This window comes from Nycticebus coucang, chromosome 3 (genome assembly GCF_027406575.1).
Source record: "Nycticebus coucang isolate mNycCou1 chromosome 3, mNycCou1.pri, whole genome shotgun sequence".
In the NCBI taxonomy this organism is placed as follows: Eukaryota; Metazoa; Chordata; class Mammalia; order Primates; family Lorisidae; genus Nycticebus; species Nycticebus coucang.
In genome coordinates, this window is record NC_069782.1 from 36,827,119 (window position 1) to 36,846,422 (window position 19,304).

Here is a 19,304-nt window from a genome sequence, read left to right on the forward strand (position 1 = left end):
ACCACACAGATAAAGAATATACATTCTTCTCATCACCCCATGGAACCTTCTCTAAAATTGATCATATCCTGGGACACAAAACAAATATCAACAGAATCAAAAGAATTGAAATTTTAACTTGTATCTTCTCAGACCATAAGGCACTAAAGGTGGAACTCAACTCTAACAAAAATGCTCGACCCCACCCAAAGGCATGGAAATTAAACAATCTTCTGTTGAATAACAGATGGGTGCAGGAAGAAATAAAACAGGAAATCATTAACTTCCTTGAGCATAACAACAATGAAGACATAAGCTACCAAAACCTGTCGGATACTGCAAAGCAGTTTTGAGAGGAAAATTCATCGCTTTAGATGCCTACATTCGAAAAACATAAAGAGAGTGCATCAACAATCTCACAAGAGATCTTATGGAATTGGAAAAAGAAGAACAATCTAAGCCTAAACTCAGTAGAAGAAAAGAAATATCCAAAATCAAATCAGAGATCAATGAAATTGAAAACAAAAGAATCATTCAGAAAATTAATGAAACAAGAAGTTGGTTTTTTGAAAAAATAAGTAAAACAGATAAACCATTGGCCAGATTAACGAGGAATAGAAAAGTAAAATCTCTGGTAACCTCAATCAGAAATGACAAAGGGGAAATAACAACTGATCCCACAGAGATGCAAGAGATCATCTCTGAATACTACCAGAAACTCTATGCCCAGAAATTTGACAATGTGAAGGAAATGGATAAATACTTGGAATCACACCCTCTCCCTAGACTTAGCCAGGAAGAAATAGAGCTCGTGAACAGACCAATTTCAAGCACTGAGATCAAAGAAACAATAAAAAATCTTCCAACCAAAAAATGCCCTGGTCCAGATGGCTTCACACCAGAACTCTATCAAACCTTCAAGGAAGAGCTTATCCCTGTACTGCAGAAAATCTTCCAAAAAATTGAGGAAGAAGGAATCTTCCCCAACACATTGTATGAAGCAAACATCACCCTGATACCAAAACCAGGAAAAGACCCAAACAAAAAGGAGAATTTCAGACCAATCTCACTCATGAATATAGATGCAAAAATTCTAAACAAAATCCTAGCCAATAGATTACAGCTTATCATCAAAAAAGTCATTCATCATGATCAAGTAGGCTTCATCCCAGGGATGCAAGGCTGGTTTAACATACACAAGTCCATAAACGTTATCCACCATATTAACAGAGGCAAAAATAAAGATCACATGATCCTCTCAATAGATGCAGAAAAAGCATTTGATAAAATCCAGCATCCTTTTCTAATTAGAACACTGAAGAGTATAGGCATAGGTGGCACATTTCTAAAACTCATTGAAGCTATCTATGACAAACCCACAGCAAATATTTTACGGAATGGAGTAAAACTCAAAGCTTTTCCTCTTAGAACTGGAACCAGACAAGGTTGTCCTCTGTCACCTTTACTATTCAACGTAGTGCTGGAAGTTCTAGCCAATACAATTAGACAAGACAAGGAAATAAAGGGAATCCAAATGGGAGCAGAGGAGGTCAAACTCTCCCTCTTTGCTGACAACATGATCTTATACTTAGAGAACCCCAAAGACTCAACCACAAGACTCCTAGAAGTCATCAAAATATACAGTAATGTTTCAGGATATAAAATCAATGTCCACAAGTCAGTAGCCTTTGTATACACCAATAACAGTGAAGATGAGAAGCTAATTAAGGACACAACTCCCTTCACCATAGTTTCAAAGAAAATGAAATACCTAGGAATATACCTAACAAAGGAAGTGAAGGACCTCTATAAAGAAAACTATGAAATCCTCAGAAAGGAAATAGCAGAGGATATTAACAAATGGAAGAACATACCATGCTCATGGATGGGAAGAATCAACATTGTTAAAATGTCTATATTTCCCAAAGCAATCTACCTATTCAATGCCATTCCTATCAAAATACCAACATCGTACTTTCAAGATTTGGAAAAAATGATTCTGCGTTTTGTATGGAACCAGAAAAAACACCATATAGCTAAGGCAGTTCTTAGTAACAAAAATAAAGCTGGGGGCATCAGCATACCAGATTTTAGTCTGTACTACAAAGCCATAGTGCTCAAGACAGCATGGTACTGGCACAAAAACAGAGACATAGACACTTGGAATTGAATTGAAAACCAAGAAATGAAACTAACATCTTACAACCACCTAATCTTCGATAAACCAAACAAGAACATACCTTGGGGGAAAGACTCCCTACTCAATAAATGGTGTTGGGAGAACTGGATGTCTACATGTAAAAGACTGAAACTGGACCCACACCTTTCCCCACTCACAAAAATTGATTCAAGATGGATAAAGGACTTAAATTTAAGGCATGAAACAATAAAAATCCTCAAAGAAAACATAGGAAAAACACTGGAAGACATTGGCCTGGGGGAAGACTTCATGAAGAAGACTGCCATGGCAATTGCAACAAGAACAAAAATAAACAAATGGGACTTCATTAAACTGAAAAGCTTCTGTACGGCTAAGGAGACAATAACCAAAGCAAAGAGACAACCTACACAATGGGAAAGGATATTTGCATATTTTCAATCAGACAAAAGCTTGATAACTAGGATCTAGAGAGAACTCAAATTAATCCACATGAAAAAGGCCAACAATATGATATATCAGTGGGCAAGAGACATGAATAGAACTTTCTCTAAAGATGACAGACGAATGGCTAACAAACACATGAAAAAATGTTCATCATCTCTATATATTAGAGAAATGCAAATCAAAACAACCCTGAGATATCACCTAACCCCAGTGAGAATGGCCCACATCACAAAATCTCAAAACTGCAGATGCTGGCGTGGATGTGGAGAGAAGGGAACACTTTTACACTGCTGGTGGGACTGCAAACTAGTACAACCTTACTGGAAGGAAGTATGGAGAAACCTCAAAGCACTCAAGCTAGACCTCTCATTTGATCCTGCAATCCCATTACTGGGCATCTACCCAGAAGGAAAAAAATCCTTTTATCATAAGGACACTTGCACTAGACTGTTTATTGAAGCTCAATTTACAATCGCCAAAATGTGGAAACAGCCTAAATGCCCACCAACCCAGGAATGGATTAACAAGCTGTGGTGTATGTACACCATGGAATATTATTCAGATATTAAAAAAAATGGAGACTTTACATCCTTCGTATTAACCTGGATGGACGTGGAAGGCATTATTCTTAGTAAAGCATCACAAGAATGGAGAAGCATGAATCCTATGTACTCAATTCTGATATGAGGACAATTAATGACAATTAAGGTTATTCGGGGGAAGCAGAAAGATGGACGGAGGGAGGTGGGTGTGGCCTTGGTGTGTGTCACACTTTATGGGGGCAAGACATGATTGCAAGAGGGACTTTATCTAACAATTGCAATCAGTGTAACCTGGCTTATTGTACCCTCAATGAATCCCCAACAATAAAAAAAAAAATAAAAATAAAAATGAAAAGAAATTTAGCTAGTATGTTAAATGCTTCCATTACAGAACAGGTAGTCTTCACCCCACAGATAAGAGGTCTAAAAGTACATTTGGAAGGTGGGTGGAGACAAGATGGCTGACTGAAGCCAGCTTTTCACAGAGGCTCTTGTCCAGAAGGAGAGTTAAAGGACATAAATTTAGCAAGTAACCTGGTGGATTAGAGCTACACCAAGAGAGAAGGTTGAAGAACACACATCAACCCTGCTGAGGTGAGCTGCGACCCCAAGGATACAAACAAAAGGTACAAAATCTATCACCAAGTGGACAGGAGTCCCCTCCCCCATGAGAACAGCTCGGAGTGCCCCACAAACAAACGAGCAGCATTCAAAGGTCCTCCCAGTATACTCCAAAGGAGAGACCCTCTAAGAACTGGACCTACCTCCCCTACTAGGGTGCCATGGCTTTCTCCTGCCAGGCATAAAACTGTATAAAGCTATATATATTCTCTACCTGGAACTCTGAGCTCCCAGCACTCCCCTCCATTCTCACTCTGAGGTCTGGAGGCCTGTCCCACAGGAGTCTATGTTCTTGGGTGATTTCTCGAGGGGTGTGGACAGGGCTTAAACTGCAGCTGGTCAGTGCTGACTCTGGGGCACAGGAGTGAGGAGAGGACAGTTGGCTAAGAGGGAACCACACCAGAGTGGCAGTGCCCCAAGGCGCAGAGCAGCAGCTGTCCTTTAGCAACAATAGGGCTCACTCCCGGATATTCTGAAGACACACCCCCTATCTCCCAGGGCAACCAGAGGAGGCCGGGCATCTACTCAGGTGGCAACCACCACGGAACAGATCTGGGACTGAAACTCAGGCTGCGTGAGTAAAGGGTTTGACTGAGGCGGTACCGGCCTGGGTGGAGGATGGGGACTAGAAACGCACGTGCAGAGCCGGAAATTTTCCAGGGAGGGGCTGACCCAGAGGACCACTTCACTGAGCCTAAGATGCATCCGGTCCTCAGGGGATTGTCAGCCTATAGACAAAGGAAGATAGGAGGCTAGAACTGACAGGTAACCAAAATCAAACCTGCAGGAGCAAAGACAGGACCTGAGGTGCAGGCTCTTGGAACTCAAAACAGCTTCTCTTCTGCAGGGTAATTTATCAGGGACAGAAAAAAATTCCTGTAAAGTTGTTTTGTTCTGTTCTGTCAGTAACATCAATCAGGGGTGGGGCTGGAACTGAGTGAACACACCCCAGCCTCCATCAAGTGCCCGAGGTTATCAGGCCTCACCTCCCCCTGCTAGATAGAGCAGAGCGCAGTGGCCTGGCTGAGCAGAAATAGATTTCCTTGTGATTCAGGCAGGTGCAAACCCCTGGAGTATCTGTTCACTACAGGCAACTGGGTCAAAGCCCTGCAAGACTATCAGTGACTGGGTGTGACAGAGGTGCAAGGTGGGGAAGGAGGCATCAACCTTCCCAGACTGATCTATTTGCTGGGTGGGTCCTCCTGACTCCACGGAGCACTGGAGCAAGCCATATCAGAGTAGTCACCAGACCCCTGCGATCCAGTTGCCAGAGACCTTTTAAACTTTCCCACCTGAGACAGGTGCTGACTGAGACAAATGATTTGGAACTTTTGAACTGAGCCAATTGCCTGAGGACTATTCAGGTGGTGCCCTGGGTGTGTGGTTGTAGGAAGGCTTGATTTGCCTTTTCCAATTGTTGCCTGTGGGGGATGGGGTGACTTAATTGCTGATATTTCTCCACAGCTGAGACTTCAACCCAGAGTAACTGTTTCACTAGGGTCGAACAGAGACCAGCTGAAAACAAGACAGAACTACTTAGCCGCACCACACCAAACAGGTCCCCAGTTTCTTAGGCAATAGCACTGTATGAGTCCTCAACAAAGTTCCAGGGGAAAAATCAAATGGTGTAAAACAATCATGGGGCAATATCAGCGGAAAAACTCTGGTAACATGAATAACCAGAATAGACCAACCACTCCAAGGAAATATATGGCAGATGTAACTGAAGATCCCATTCATAAAAAGCTGGCCGAGATGTCAGAAATCAAATACAGAATTTGGATTGCAAACAAGATTAATAAAATGGAGGAAAATTTGGAATTAGAAATTTGAGCAGCAATTCAAAAGTCGGAATTAGAAATTCAAGGAGAAATTCAAAAGTTGTCTCAAGAATTTAATGAATTTAAAGACAAAACCACCGAAGATTTTGACACACTGAAGCAAGAATTTGCAGCCCTCAAAGATATGAAAAATACAGTATAATCCCTCAGTAACAGAGTACAATAAGCAGAATAAAGGATTTCTGACATCAAAGACAAAGCCTTTGAATGCTCCCAAACTCTCAAAGAGGAAGAGAAAGGGAGAGCAAAACCGAATCATTCTCTCAGAGACCTGTGGGATAATTCGAAGAAGGCTAATATCTGTCACATTGGAATCCCTGAAAGTGATGAAGTGGCCTTGCAAGGCACAGAGGCCCTTCTCCATGAAATTATGAAAGAGAATTTTCCAGACATGCCAAGAGATTCTGAAATTCAGATAGCAGACAGTTTCAGAAACCCAGCACGACTCAACCCGAATAAGACATTCCCCAGGCATATCATAATTAATTTCACTAAAGTTAATATAAAGGAGAAAATTCTGAAAGCAGCCAGAGGTAAGAAATCAATTACCTACAAAGGGAAGAATATTAGAATCACTGCAGATCTCTCTGCTAAAACTTTTCAAGCCAGAAGAGGGTGGTCATCGACTTTTAATCTCCTAAAGCAAAATAACTTTCAACCCTGGATCTTGTATCCAGCTAAACTGAGTTTCATTTATGATGGAGAAATTAAATAATTTAATGACATTCATATGTTGAAGAAATTTGCCATAACCAAACCAGCTCTTCAGGATATTCTCAGACCTATCCTCTATAATGAACAGCCCAATCCTCTATCACAAAACTAAACTCACCCAGAAACTTTTGATCAAACTCCAACTTTTACACTGGTAGAAAGGATTAAAAATGTCCACTGGACTTTTGAAAAACTCGATACCCAAAATTTTACCAGACTTATCAATATTCTCCATTAATGTGAACAGCTTAAATTGTCCTCTAAAGAGGCACAGGTAAGCTGACTGGATACGAAAACTCAGGCCAGATATTTGCTGCATACAAGAGTCACATCTCACCTTAAAAGAAAAATTTAGACTCAGGGTAAAAGGATGATCATCCATATTTCAGGCAAATGATAATCATAAAAAAGCAGGTGTTGCAATTTCATTTGCAGATACAATAGGCTTTAAACCAACAAAAGTAAGGAAAGATAAGAATAGTCACTTCATATTTGTTAAGGATAATACTCAATATGATGAGATTTCAATTATTAATATCTATGCACCCAACCAGAATGTACCTCAATTTATAAGAGAGACTCTAACAGACATGAGCAACTTGATTTCCTCCAGCTCCATAATAGTCAGAGATTTCAACACTCCTTTGGCAGTTTTGGATCGATCCTCCAAGAAGAAGCTCAGCAAAGAAATTTTAGATTTAAACCTAACCACCCAACATTTGGATTTAGCAGACATCTACAGAACATTTCATCCCAAAAAAACTGAATACGCATACTTCTCATCAGCCCATAGAACATACTCCAAAATTGATCACATCTTAGGTCACAAGTCTAACCTCAGTAAATTTAAAGGAATAGAAATTATTCCTTGCATCTTCTCAGACCACCAAGGAATAAAAGTTGAACTCAGTAAGAACAGGAATCTTCATACTCATACAAAAACATGGAAGTTAAATAACCTTATGCTGAATGATAGCTGGGTCAGAGATGAGATTAAGAAGGAAACTGCCAAATTTCTGGAACAAAACAACAATGAAGACACAAATTATCAGAATCTCTGGGATACCACAAAGGCAGTCCTAAGAGGGAAATTTACAGTACTGCAAGTCTTCCTCTAGAGAACGGAGAGAGAGGAAGTTAACAATTTAATGGAACATCTCAAGCAACTGGAAAAGGAAGAACGTTCCAACCCCAAACACAGTAGAAGAAAAGAAATAACCAAAATTAGAGCAGAATTAAATGAAATTGAAAACAAAAGAATTATACAACAGATCAATAAATCAAAAAGTTGGTTTTTTGAAAAATCAATAAAATAAATAAACCTTTGGCTAACCTAACCAGGAGAAAAAAAGAGTAAAATCTCTAATCTCATCAATTAGAAACGACAAAGACGAAATAACTACAGACTCCTCAGAAATTCAAAAAATCCTTAATGAATATTACAAGAAACTTTATTTTCTGAAATATGAAAATTTGAAGGAAATTGACCAATACTTGGAAGCACGTTACCTTCCAAGACTTAGCCAGAATCAAGTGGAAATGTTGAACAGGCCCATATCAAGTTCTGAAATAGCATCAACCATACAAAACCTCCCTAAAAAGAAAAGCCCGGGATCAGATGGCTTCACGTCAGAATTCTACCAAACCTTTAAAGAGGAATGAGTACCTATATTACTCAACCTGTTCCAAAATGTAGAAAAAGAAGGAAGACTACCCATCACATTCTATGATGCAAACATCACCCTGATCCCCAAACCAGGAAAAGACCCAACAAGAAAGAAAATTATAGACCAATATCACTAATGAATATTGATGCAAAAATATTCAACAAGATCCTAACAAACAGAATCCAGCAACACATCAAACAAATTATACATCATGACCAAGTCGGTTTTATCCCAGGGTCTCAAGTCTGATTCAATATACGTAAATCTATAAGTATAATTTAGCACATAAGCAAATTAAAAAACAAAGACCATATGATTCTCAATTGATCTAGAAAAAGCTTTTGATAATATACAGCATCCCCTAATGATCAGAATACTTAAGAAAATTGGTTTAGAAGGGACATTTCTTAAATGGATAGAGGCCATCTACAGCAAACCCACAGCCAATATCATATTGAATGGCGTTAAATTGAAATCATTTCCATTCAGATCAGGAACCAGACAAGGCTGCCCATTCTCTCCACTGCTCTTTAACATTGTAATGGAAGTTTTAGCCACTGCAATTAGGGAAGAAAAGGCGATTGAGGGTATCCATATAGGGTCAGGAGAGATCAAACTTTCGCTCTTCGCAGATGATATGATTGTATATCTGGAAAACATGAGGGATTCTACTACAAAATTCCTAGAAGTGATCAAGTAATACAGCAGCATCCCAAGTTACAAAATCAACATTCATAAATTGGTAGCTTTTATATATACCAACAATAGTCCAGCTGAAAAAACAGTCAAAGACTGTATTCCATTCACAGTAGTGCTAAAGAAGATGAAATATTTGGAAGTTTATCTAACAAAGGATGTGAAAGAACTCTATAAAGAAAACTATGAAACTCTAAGAAAAGAAATAGCTGAAAATGTTAACAAATGGAAAAACATACCATGCTCATGGCTGGGAAGAATCAACATTGTTAAAATTCCATACTACCCAAAGCAATATACAATTTTAATGCAACCCTATTAAAGCTCCATTGTCATACTTTAAAGATCTTGAAAAAGTACTTCGTTTTATATGGAATCAGAAAAAACCTCACATACCCAAGACATTATTCAGAAATGTAAACAAAGCAGGAGGAATCATGCTACCAGACTTCAGACTATACTATAAATTAATAGTGATCAAAACAGCATGGTACTGGCACAAAAACAGAGAAGTAGATGTCTGGAAAAGAATAGAGAACCAAGAGATGAATCCAGCTACTTACCGTTATTTGATCTTTGACAAGCCAATTAAAAACATTCAGTGGGGAAAAGATTCCCTATTTAACAAATGGTGCTGGGTGAACTGGCTGGCAACCTGTAGAAGACTGAAACTGGACCCAGACCTATCACCATTAAGTAAGATAAACTCTCACTGGATTAAAAATTTAAACTTAAGACATGAAACTATAAAAATACTAGAAGAGACTGCAGGGAAAACCCTTGAAGAAATCGGTCTGGGCGAGTATTTTATGAGGAGGACCCCTGGGCAATTGAAGCAGCTTCAAATATACACTACTGGGACCTGATTAAACTAAAACGCTTCTGCACAGCCAAGAACACAGTCAGTAAAGCAAGCAAACAGGCCTCAGAATGGGAGAAGATATTTGCACGTTATTTCTCTGACAAAGGTTTGATAACCAGAATTCACAGAGAATTCAAATATATAAGCAAGAAAAGGACAAGTGATCCCATCGCAGGCTGGGCAAGGGACTTGAAGAAAAACTTCTCTGAAGACGACAGGCGCACAGCCTACAGACATTTGAAAAAATGCTCATCATCCTTAATCATCAGAGAAATGCAAATCAAAACTACTTTGAGATATCATCTAACTCCAGTAAGATTAGCCCATATCAGAAAATCCCAAGACCAGAGATGTTGGCGTGGATGTGGAGAAAAGGGAACACTCTACACTGCTGGTGGGAATGCAAATTAATACAATCCTTTTGGAAAGATGTTTGGAGAACAGTTAGAGATCTAAAAATAGATCTGCCACTGAATCCTATAATTCCTCTACTAGGCATATACCCAGAAGACCATAAATCACATCATAACAAAGATACTTGCACCAGAATGTTTATTGCAGCCCAATTCATAATTGCTAAGTCATGGAAAAAGCCCAAGTGCCCAAAGATCCACAAATGGACTAATAAACTGTGGTATATGTACACCATGGAATATTATGCAGCCTTAAAGAAAGATGGAGACTTTACCTCTTTCATGTTTATATGGAAGGAGCTGGAACATATTCTTCTTAGTAAAGTATCTCAAGAATGGAAGAAAAAGTATCCAATGTACTCAGCCCTACTATGAAACTAATTTATGACTTTCACATGAAAGCTATAACCCAGTTATAACCTAAGAATATGAGGAAGGGGAAGAGAGAGGGGAGGGAGGGGGGAGGGTGGGTGGACGGAGGGTGATTGGTGGGATTACACCTGCAGCACATCTTACAAGGGTACATGCAAAACTTAGTAAATGTAGAATATAAATGTCTTAAGACAGTAACTAAGAAAATGCCAGGAAAGCTATGTTAACCAGTGTGATAAAAATGTTTCAAACGGTCTATAAAACCAGTGTATGGTGCCCCATGATCACATTAGTGTACACAGCTATGATTTAATAAAAAAAAATAAAAGTACATTTGGGTGGCTTTAAAAAAAAGTACAAGTTCTTTAAATAGCTGCAATTTCTGATCTTGTAGGTTTAGACATTAAGAGTTGATATTCCTATAATAACATAATAACCATTGTCATTTTATAGGTAATAGCATTTTTAATTACCAAAATAAAATAAATTTCATAAAAAATTAGGGGAGTGGAAACTTGTATTTTTGCCAGATTTTATAGATTATAATTTAAAGAAATATTGTGACATTCAACAAATTTTAGATGTCTGCTGCATACAAGGCATTGTACAGTCAGAAGTAAAAAGGATAGACATTTATTTTCATTATGACTATAACATCATAGTTAACTGTCATAGATTATATCCTTTTTAAATAACGTGAATATGAATAAAATTCGTAAATTGACCAGATCTCGGGTGAAACGTTAGGATACATACTTGAAATCTATAAACTAAGTACGGTTCACACAGCGCAGTACTACAGACCAAGATGTTAAACTCTCTGTGTAAAAGCACATATGCTCTTTAAAACTGTGGTCTCTAACCCCTCGACAATGGATCTGTGTCCTGTGAGGAATCAGGACACACAACAGGAGGTGAGCATATTTAGTCTTCACAGAGATCCTTAGTGTTCTTTGATATTCTCTACATATCCTAGGCTCTCTTGAGTAGCTTAGCCAGATGGCCACTTATAGGCAATGGAATGTGAGTGATGTAATCACTGCCACCTTTGAGGGCAGATGGTTAAATATCAGCTGTTCCTTCCCCGTGGTCTTGTAAGATTAGGCAGGCAGTTAGATACAAGCAAGGTGGATGGCAGAGGGAATTAGGCTAGTTTGGACTGGCTTGGTTCAGACTGACACAGGCTATTTTGGGAATGTGGCTAATTGCTAATTCAGGCTTTGCAGGGGCAAGACCTTGCAGGTGGGCTGTTTTGGGGAACTGTTTTGGGGGACTGATTAATGTTCAAGGGAGTTTAGGAAATTAACAAGATAGAAACAAGTTGTTATGGGAACATTGCGGATCAAGACCCTGAGAAATTCTAAGAATCAGCTGACATTCCTCAAATGTTGTGTATAAAAAATCAGCACTGTGCTCTCCTTACTGCCTGCAGTCGCTAGGATGGGGCCAGTTTGCTATTTAAACCATTAAAAAATTGCTTTTCTTTCTTGCTAAAACTGTACTGGTTCTTGTACTTTGTTCGCTTTAATTATTTCAGCAGCTACCTCTAACATTTTGGCGAGCCAGTCCGGAGAAGCCCTCTGCCCGCTCGCCACCTACTTGCTCTGCTCACTTCCTCTATCAATTCTGTACCAGTAACCACGGTTCAGTACTGGGAAAAAAGACCTAGGAACACAAAGACCTGACATCTGGTCCCACCTCTAAACAATCTCTTTCCCTCTCTTCCACCCAATCAACTAGTTAACAAAAGCCAAGTGATAGTGAAGTCACATAACCACAGGTCTTCAAAAGCACCCTGAGTTTGCCAATATTATACAGGATGAATCCTTAACAGATATAATGTAAATAAGAAATAAACTCCTAGTGTATTGAACCAGAAAACTTCTGGGTTCTTTGTTGTGCAGCACAACTATCTTAATATACCTATATAGTAGATGAAGAACAAGGGCAGTCGGGTTAAGTAACCATACAATGTTGAAGGGCGAGTGAGTGGTGAAACAAGATGTGTTCCTCAGTAGTTTATTCCCAAAGCCTATACATATAATCCTCTCCCATAGTTCCTTTCTGATCACAGGATAAAGAACAACTTAATTATCCTAGCAGGCAAGGTATTTTACAATTTGGCAATAATACATCATGTGAAACAATATAGCAGAGTGTTTAAATTCCAGGCTTTGAAACACAAATCCCATCCCTGCTACTGATTCACACCATAATGGAACAAATCACGAGGCAGCTAAGCTTTAGTGAACACCTCTCTAATGAGAATAACAATTACAGAACCCATTGCATAGAGCTGATGTAAAGTAAAGTAATATGTATTAAGTCCTTGATCTATAACCCGGCACATTTTAAGTGTAAGTACTAAATTTCTTACTTCTTTCTAATAGTATTTCCCAGATACCAATGTCTATCAGAATAGACAAGCCTTCTGATATGGCCTCTCCGCACCTTTTACATTCCTTCCTTTTCTTGGATATTTCCTCCACCCAAAGCAATTTTTGCTTTTTTTATAATTTTAAACTTAACACATTTTTAAGTTTAACCAAACATATATACCTTAGCCAAGGCACTTTCTCCTGAATTGAGGTAGTTTCTAAATTTCTAAAGCATACCTGTTGCCCAGAATAATAATTTGATATATTTTATTAGGTACTAAAATCTAAGAGTTGAGAGAAAAGACTCTGGAGCCAGACTACATAGGTTTGATTTCCTGGCTTTTACACTTGTTAACTATATAAATGTGAGACGGAGTTACTTGGTTTTTTGTGACTCAGTTTCCTCAACTTCAAAATGGAGATAGTAGGCTAAATAAATATTCCATGACTTATATCGAGGGGATTAAAAGAGAATAGTGTTTGGTGCAAAGTTGATGCTATATTAGCATTTGTGACCTTTAGTTTTCCTGCTTACTCTTTCTATGAATGTGTTTTAGAACCATAACATCATACAACAAGGTCTTGAAATTATGGGTTACAATAAAATCTCCTTCATAATGTTCAATGTGTTAGGACACTGACTGCTTATAGAAGGAGTCCACTATTGGTGACTGAATAAAAACATATACATAGTTTGGTTACACGGTGATGGAAATTAGTAGATTCTCGTGTGCTTACTGTGTTCTAGGAATTGTTTTAAACACAATATACCACGCAACTCTCATAACCACCTCAAAAGATTATTACCCTCCCTCTACCATGAAGAATTCAGAGACATAGGAAGTTAAGTTACTTGTATAGGATCACACAGTATGAGGCAGGGGCAGGATGTTTTGTTTAAAAACAATGGTTTTTAAACTCTTATATGTATCAGCACCACCCAAAGGGCTTCATAAAACACAGACAATTCAGCACCATTCCCAACTTTCTGATTCAGTAGGTCTGGATACTGCCCAGTTATTATATATCAAGCAGGTTTTCAGATGGTGATTAATGATGCTGGTCAGGGGTTATACCCTTGAGAAACACCACACACCAGTTTGTATTTCTTCCTCTGTGGTACACAGCTTAAAGTGCACAGGGACAAGATGTTCCTAACCTTGAAGTTGTCAACTCAAAGTTGACAAATTCTGTTCTAAATCAAATGGAAATATGCAAAAAACGAAGTTTAATGTCAGAATTTATGTGGAAACTGAATTTGAAAGAAAAATAAAAGAAAAACAGACTTTGTGAGCAAACATAATAACTCTTCTATGATACTCAAGTTAACAATTACTAAATTACACAGGTGTTGACTTGTGTAAAATGCTGCTATCTTCTTAACCCTACAATTAAAAAACTCAGGCAACCAATTCATTTGGAAAGAGAGTGCCAGAGATTTGGAGTAGCTAGCCTCAGCTAAGAGAAAGAATAGACACTGCTCTGCAGACTCTCTTAGCCAGGTTCTACCAATGGATTATGTCGTATCTAGGAATTTTAAACATAAATAGACTTTTAATTCTTCAGTAAAGTATCTTTTACTCTTCCAAAATCATGAGATCCAGGGTCCAGATCTGGATGTGGCTCCACATTGCTGGGAAACAAAATCAGGACAAAGAGTCAACTGCTTTTTTTGTTTGTTTGTTTTTTAGGACCAAATGTTACAATAAACTTTTTTTTTTTTTCAATTTTTAATTCTTCCTTGCTACATTTTGTTTATACTTGTCATTTGTCACCACCTGAACAAACCAAAAAGACTCACTGACTTGTTCCAAACTTTGAGGATCCAGAAACATACTTTCCTACCTGGATTTTAGTAGGAAAATATTTTAGTTTGTTTTTCACTACACTTAGCATGTTTGTTTTGCCAAACTCATTTTTGCCTTATCTATTATTGACTTATTCTGCTTGATGTACCAATGAAATAACATAATAAAAATGTCAAATGTATAATTTATCATGGTAAACCATGTGCAAATCTATGCTTCTGAGAATAAAAACAGAAGGTTATAAGCCAGAATCATCAATACTAGAAAATATGAAAGTTGACATCTGCAAATTCTTCTAGTATGGTGGGATATAACTCACTTAAACTTGAGCCAAACAGTAAGGATCTGAGGAGGAGTGAGAAAAATCTCATGCCAGACAGAAGAACCATAGAAAAGTTAAAGGAAGAAAAATTACAGAAATTCATATAGGGAATTAATTCCCACTTGCCAAATTTGAAAATAAACATATACAGGACATCTATCAGAAAGCTGGCATGATAGTAGTGAGACTTAATTTGTACTTGTCCAAAAATTCCTTTGGGGATGCCCAACAGGAACTTAAAAACAAGTTTTGAAATTATCTCAATAATTCCAAGTAATTTAGGTTTTTTTTTTCTTTGACAAAGGAAGTTCTTTATCATTTCAAATCATTTAAATCACATTGATAACATTCAAATTTTGCATTTCTTTTCCTTTTTTTTTTTTTTTTACACAGAGTCTTGCTCTGTCACCCTGGGTAGAGTGCCTATATTTCTTATATATACCAGTTTTTGCGTTTTATGTTTTTCTAGGAATCTTTGTTGTTTTTTTTATTAAATCATAACTGTATACATTGATATGATCATGGGACATCATACACTCGCTTCATAGACCATTTGACACATTTTTATCACAATGGTTAACATAGCCTTTCCGGCGTTATCTCAGTACTGTGCCAAAACATTTACATTCTACATTTACCAAGTTTCGCAAATACCCCAAGTAATTTAGGTTTTACACACTAGACACAAAATAGATGCTATTTAAAGGAATAAAACAAAATTAAATGTTAACAATATATAATTTAAGATACTCAGAATATAACCAAAATTGACCAGGCATTCTAAAAAGCAGAGAAATATGATCCAGAATCAGAAAAAAAAACAACAACAATAAAAAGATGCCCAAATGATAGAGATGATAGAAATTATAGATAAGGATATTGAATTAAAACAGCTCTTATAAATTATTTTCATATGTTCTAGAAGGTGTTATAAAAAATGAATATGGTTAGGAGAGGCTCATGTTAACAATATGTTAACAATACAGTGTAAAGATACACATGAAATTTCTATAGATTAAAAAAATACATCTATAATCCAAAATTAAAAAAAAAAGTACTCTGGAAAGGCTTAATAGCAGAATAGACATTTAGGAAGAAAACAGCAGAGAACTTCTTCAAGACATGACAATAAAAACTATTCAGAATAGCAGAGAGAATGGGGACCAAAGACCCCATTCTTGGCAAGGGAAAACACCCCCAGAAAATGGGAAAATAGAGAAATAAGCAAAGGAAGGCAGAATAAAAAGTTTAGCTAGCTTTAATTAGCAGTTAAATTAGTTGTCTAAGAAGTTTGTGCTTTCACTAGAAGCTTGGCCTGTAAGAGATACAGCTTGCAAACAGCCCTGCGGGCTCTGTAAGCCTCTGAAGAACAATGGCCGTAGCAGAAGCTGCGTGCAAATTAACCAGACTGATGCCTGCCTTCCTGGTCAACTGTGAAAGCATATACTCACTGTGGGGATTTTATAATGACCAGGACAGAGATCCAGGGAACAGCTTGAGCCCTGAGAGATGGGCAGGAGTACTAGTAACCACTTCCTAACTACGGAAGGAAATGCCTCCTGGGGGAGAAAAGGGGAAAAGACCTCTTTCCACTGATTCTTCTTCTTTTTTTTTTTTATTAAATAATATTGTATACATTAATGAATTTATGGGGTACAATGTACTGATTTTGTATACAATTTGTAGTTCTTACATCAAACTGGTTAACATAGCCTTCACCTCACCTACTTAATTGTTGTGTTAAGACATTTATAATCTATACTTAATAGATTTGGCATGTGCCCATGCAATATGCACTATAGGTGTGCCCCTCTAAAACCCCCCTCACCTTTCTTCTCCTCTTCCCTCCTTCATCTTGGGTTTTTGGGTTTTGTCTTTCATACGAAAATGTGGGTGATTATACACTGGTTTCATAATAGTAGTGAGTATATTGAATACTTTTTCTTCCATTCTTGAGACACTTTACTAAGAAGAATATGTTCCAGCTCCATCCATGTAAACATGAAAGAAGTAAAGTCTCCATCATTTTTAAGGCTGCATAATATTCCTTGGTATACTTATACCACAATTTGTTAATCCATTCATGGGTCAGTGGGCCCTTGGGTTGCTTCCGTGACTTGGCAATTATGAATTGAGCTGCAATAAACATTCTGGTGCAAATATCTTTGTTGTAAGTGATTTTTGGTCTTCTGGTTATATACCTAGTAGAAGAATTGCAGAATTGAGCAGTAGGTCTACTTTTAGTTCCCTAAGTGTTCTCCAAATTTCTTTCCAAAAGGAACATATTAGCTTGCATTCCCATCTGCATTGTAGAAGTGTTCCCTTTTCTCCACATCCACTCCAACATCTCTGGTTTTGGGATTTTGTTACATGGGCTACTCTTATTGGAGTTAGATGATACCTCAAAGTGGTTTTGATTTCCTCAGAGGAGCCTGTCCCCATCACATCGGCTCCACAGAGAATTAGAGGGATCTTAACCTCCCCCAAGGGATCTGTATGGGTGACACAATAAGAGGCTGCCCTCACACAAGGCTCAGGTTTCATATTTTCAGGTTTCAAGGCTGCCCAAACTCTTAAAGTTAATGATTACAGACAGAACAAGAACTAACATGCTTACTCTCAGAAAATGTTGATGTTTTACTCCCTTCCTCAGCTTACCCTTTTGGCTAAATGAGAAAATATCCTTTAATAAAAGCTGGGTGGAACAAACACTCAGGGCCACTTGTGGAAGCCCACAAGCCAGTGGTGGTCCCTGAGTCCCACCTTTAGAAATTCTATTTTGCATGTTCTGTCTTTTTTATCTCTCGCTACTTTTAACTTTATTTTTCTTCAGTTGATCACTGCCAGTTCCAAAGGTCTTTAAGGATCTCACCCTTGGGGCAAGACCCCAGCACAGAGTGAAATAGAAAGGAAAAAAAAAAGAAACATAAGTAAAGCAATAGACAACTTGTGTCACGATCAAAGTGGTCTAATGTTGTTGACATTGGAGTCATAGTAGGACAGAAAAGGTAGTAAACAGGCAAAAAACACACCTGAAAAAAATAATGGCCCCAAATTTTCCAAATTTTATGAAAAATATAAATCAACAGATCCAAGAGGATAAATACAAAATTAAATTGCTGAAAACCAGAGAACATTTTTAAATCATTCAGAGACATAAGATAAAGACAAGAAAACGTCAGCAGACTTCTCATCAGTAACTCTGAAAACCATAAGATCATGGATAGAAGATTATAAAGTACTGGGGAAGGGAACTAATTGCAAAGGGATACAGGTCATTTTTTTAAGGTGGAAAAATGTTCAGTATCTTGATTGTCATGGATTTTATAAATTATTCCCTCATAAACAAAAATGAACTGCATCGTATGAAGGTTATCACACAATAGCTCATTAAAAACATGCTAGTATTTGGGGGAAATAGTGTTAGTATATCATGAGAGTTTTAAATGAGAGAATTCTTTTTTAAGCAGAAATTTATTAAAAATTATAGAATTTTTGTGATTTATATTTAAGTACAGCAGTATTATAAAGAGAGGCATGAAATCATACATGCTTGTAACATTAATTTTTTTTAACAGATACTAATGTTCTCTTTTAAGAAAATAAAACCAAACCAAATTGTTGCCAGAAAGGAAATAATTTAAGCAGAAAGCTATGTGTTTTTGATGACCTGCAAAAAGTAATTCTTGACAAATGTATTTTCTATAAATGTAAAACCCAAATTAATATCACAGTTATCATATAGTCAATTATTTGTATGACAATTATAATTTCAAATTTGTATTACTTCAACATGTACACAAAAATTATCTGGGGCTGGAGATACTTTTCCAAAATATTTTATTAAACCTTCTTATTTTCAATAAATTTAAAATATTTTATTAACTTTCCGGAAGTTATTAGTTTTTATAGAGCAATTTTCATCAAATTGTGTTTTCTATAATAAAGGATGCCTATGGGGTGCAATAAAGCTCCTTTACCTCCAGTTTATTTCTCGAAGAAGTGGGTTTCCTGTTAGAGACAATTCACGGAGAGAGCAGCACGCATTGAGCCACGCTTCGGCACTTGTGAGATCTACAGAAATTAAACAAACTCATTTCGAAAGAGATCAAAGATATTGAAAGGCATCATAAATCAATGACCATTTTATTTATTGGTTATCTATTATAGAAAAAAAGTATTTTTTATTTTTTCCTGTAGATTATTACACACTTTTAAAGAAAGACTACATATAGTTAAGAACATGAATTACTGCCAGAATGTATGTTTTTACCATTGAACAACTGTGTAAACATATGCAAATCTGCTTTATAATTCAGGTTCATACCTACATCAGAGGGTGGGGATTAAATGAGGTAATGTGCATAAAGGGTTTAGGACCAGATTGTAAGCACGAAGTCTGAAGACATGAAGTCTAAAGTAACAGAATAGGTGCTAAAACAAAGACATACCTACACAGAATTACATAAGCCTTTTGAACTTTA

At 37.2% G+C, this 19,304-nt stretch overlaps 1 protein-coding gene across 1 annotated transcript in view; it reads right to left on the reverse strand.

Annotated features, from left to right (window-relative positions):
* LOC128582307 (ALX homeobox protein 1) overlaps window positions 1–19,304 on the reverse strand; it is a 234,209-nt gene that overhangs the window by 161,525 nt on the left and 53,380 nt on the right. The window contains exon 14 of the mRNA XM_053586068.1: window positions 18,801–18,894. Coding sequence (XP_053442043.1) covers window positions 18,801–18,894 — 94 coding nt within the window. The remainder of the gene's footprint in view (window positions 1–18,800; window positions 18,895–19,304) is intronic.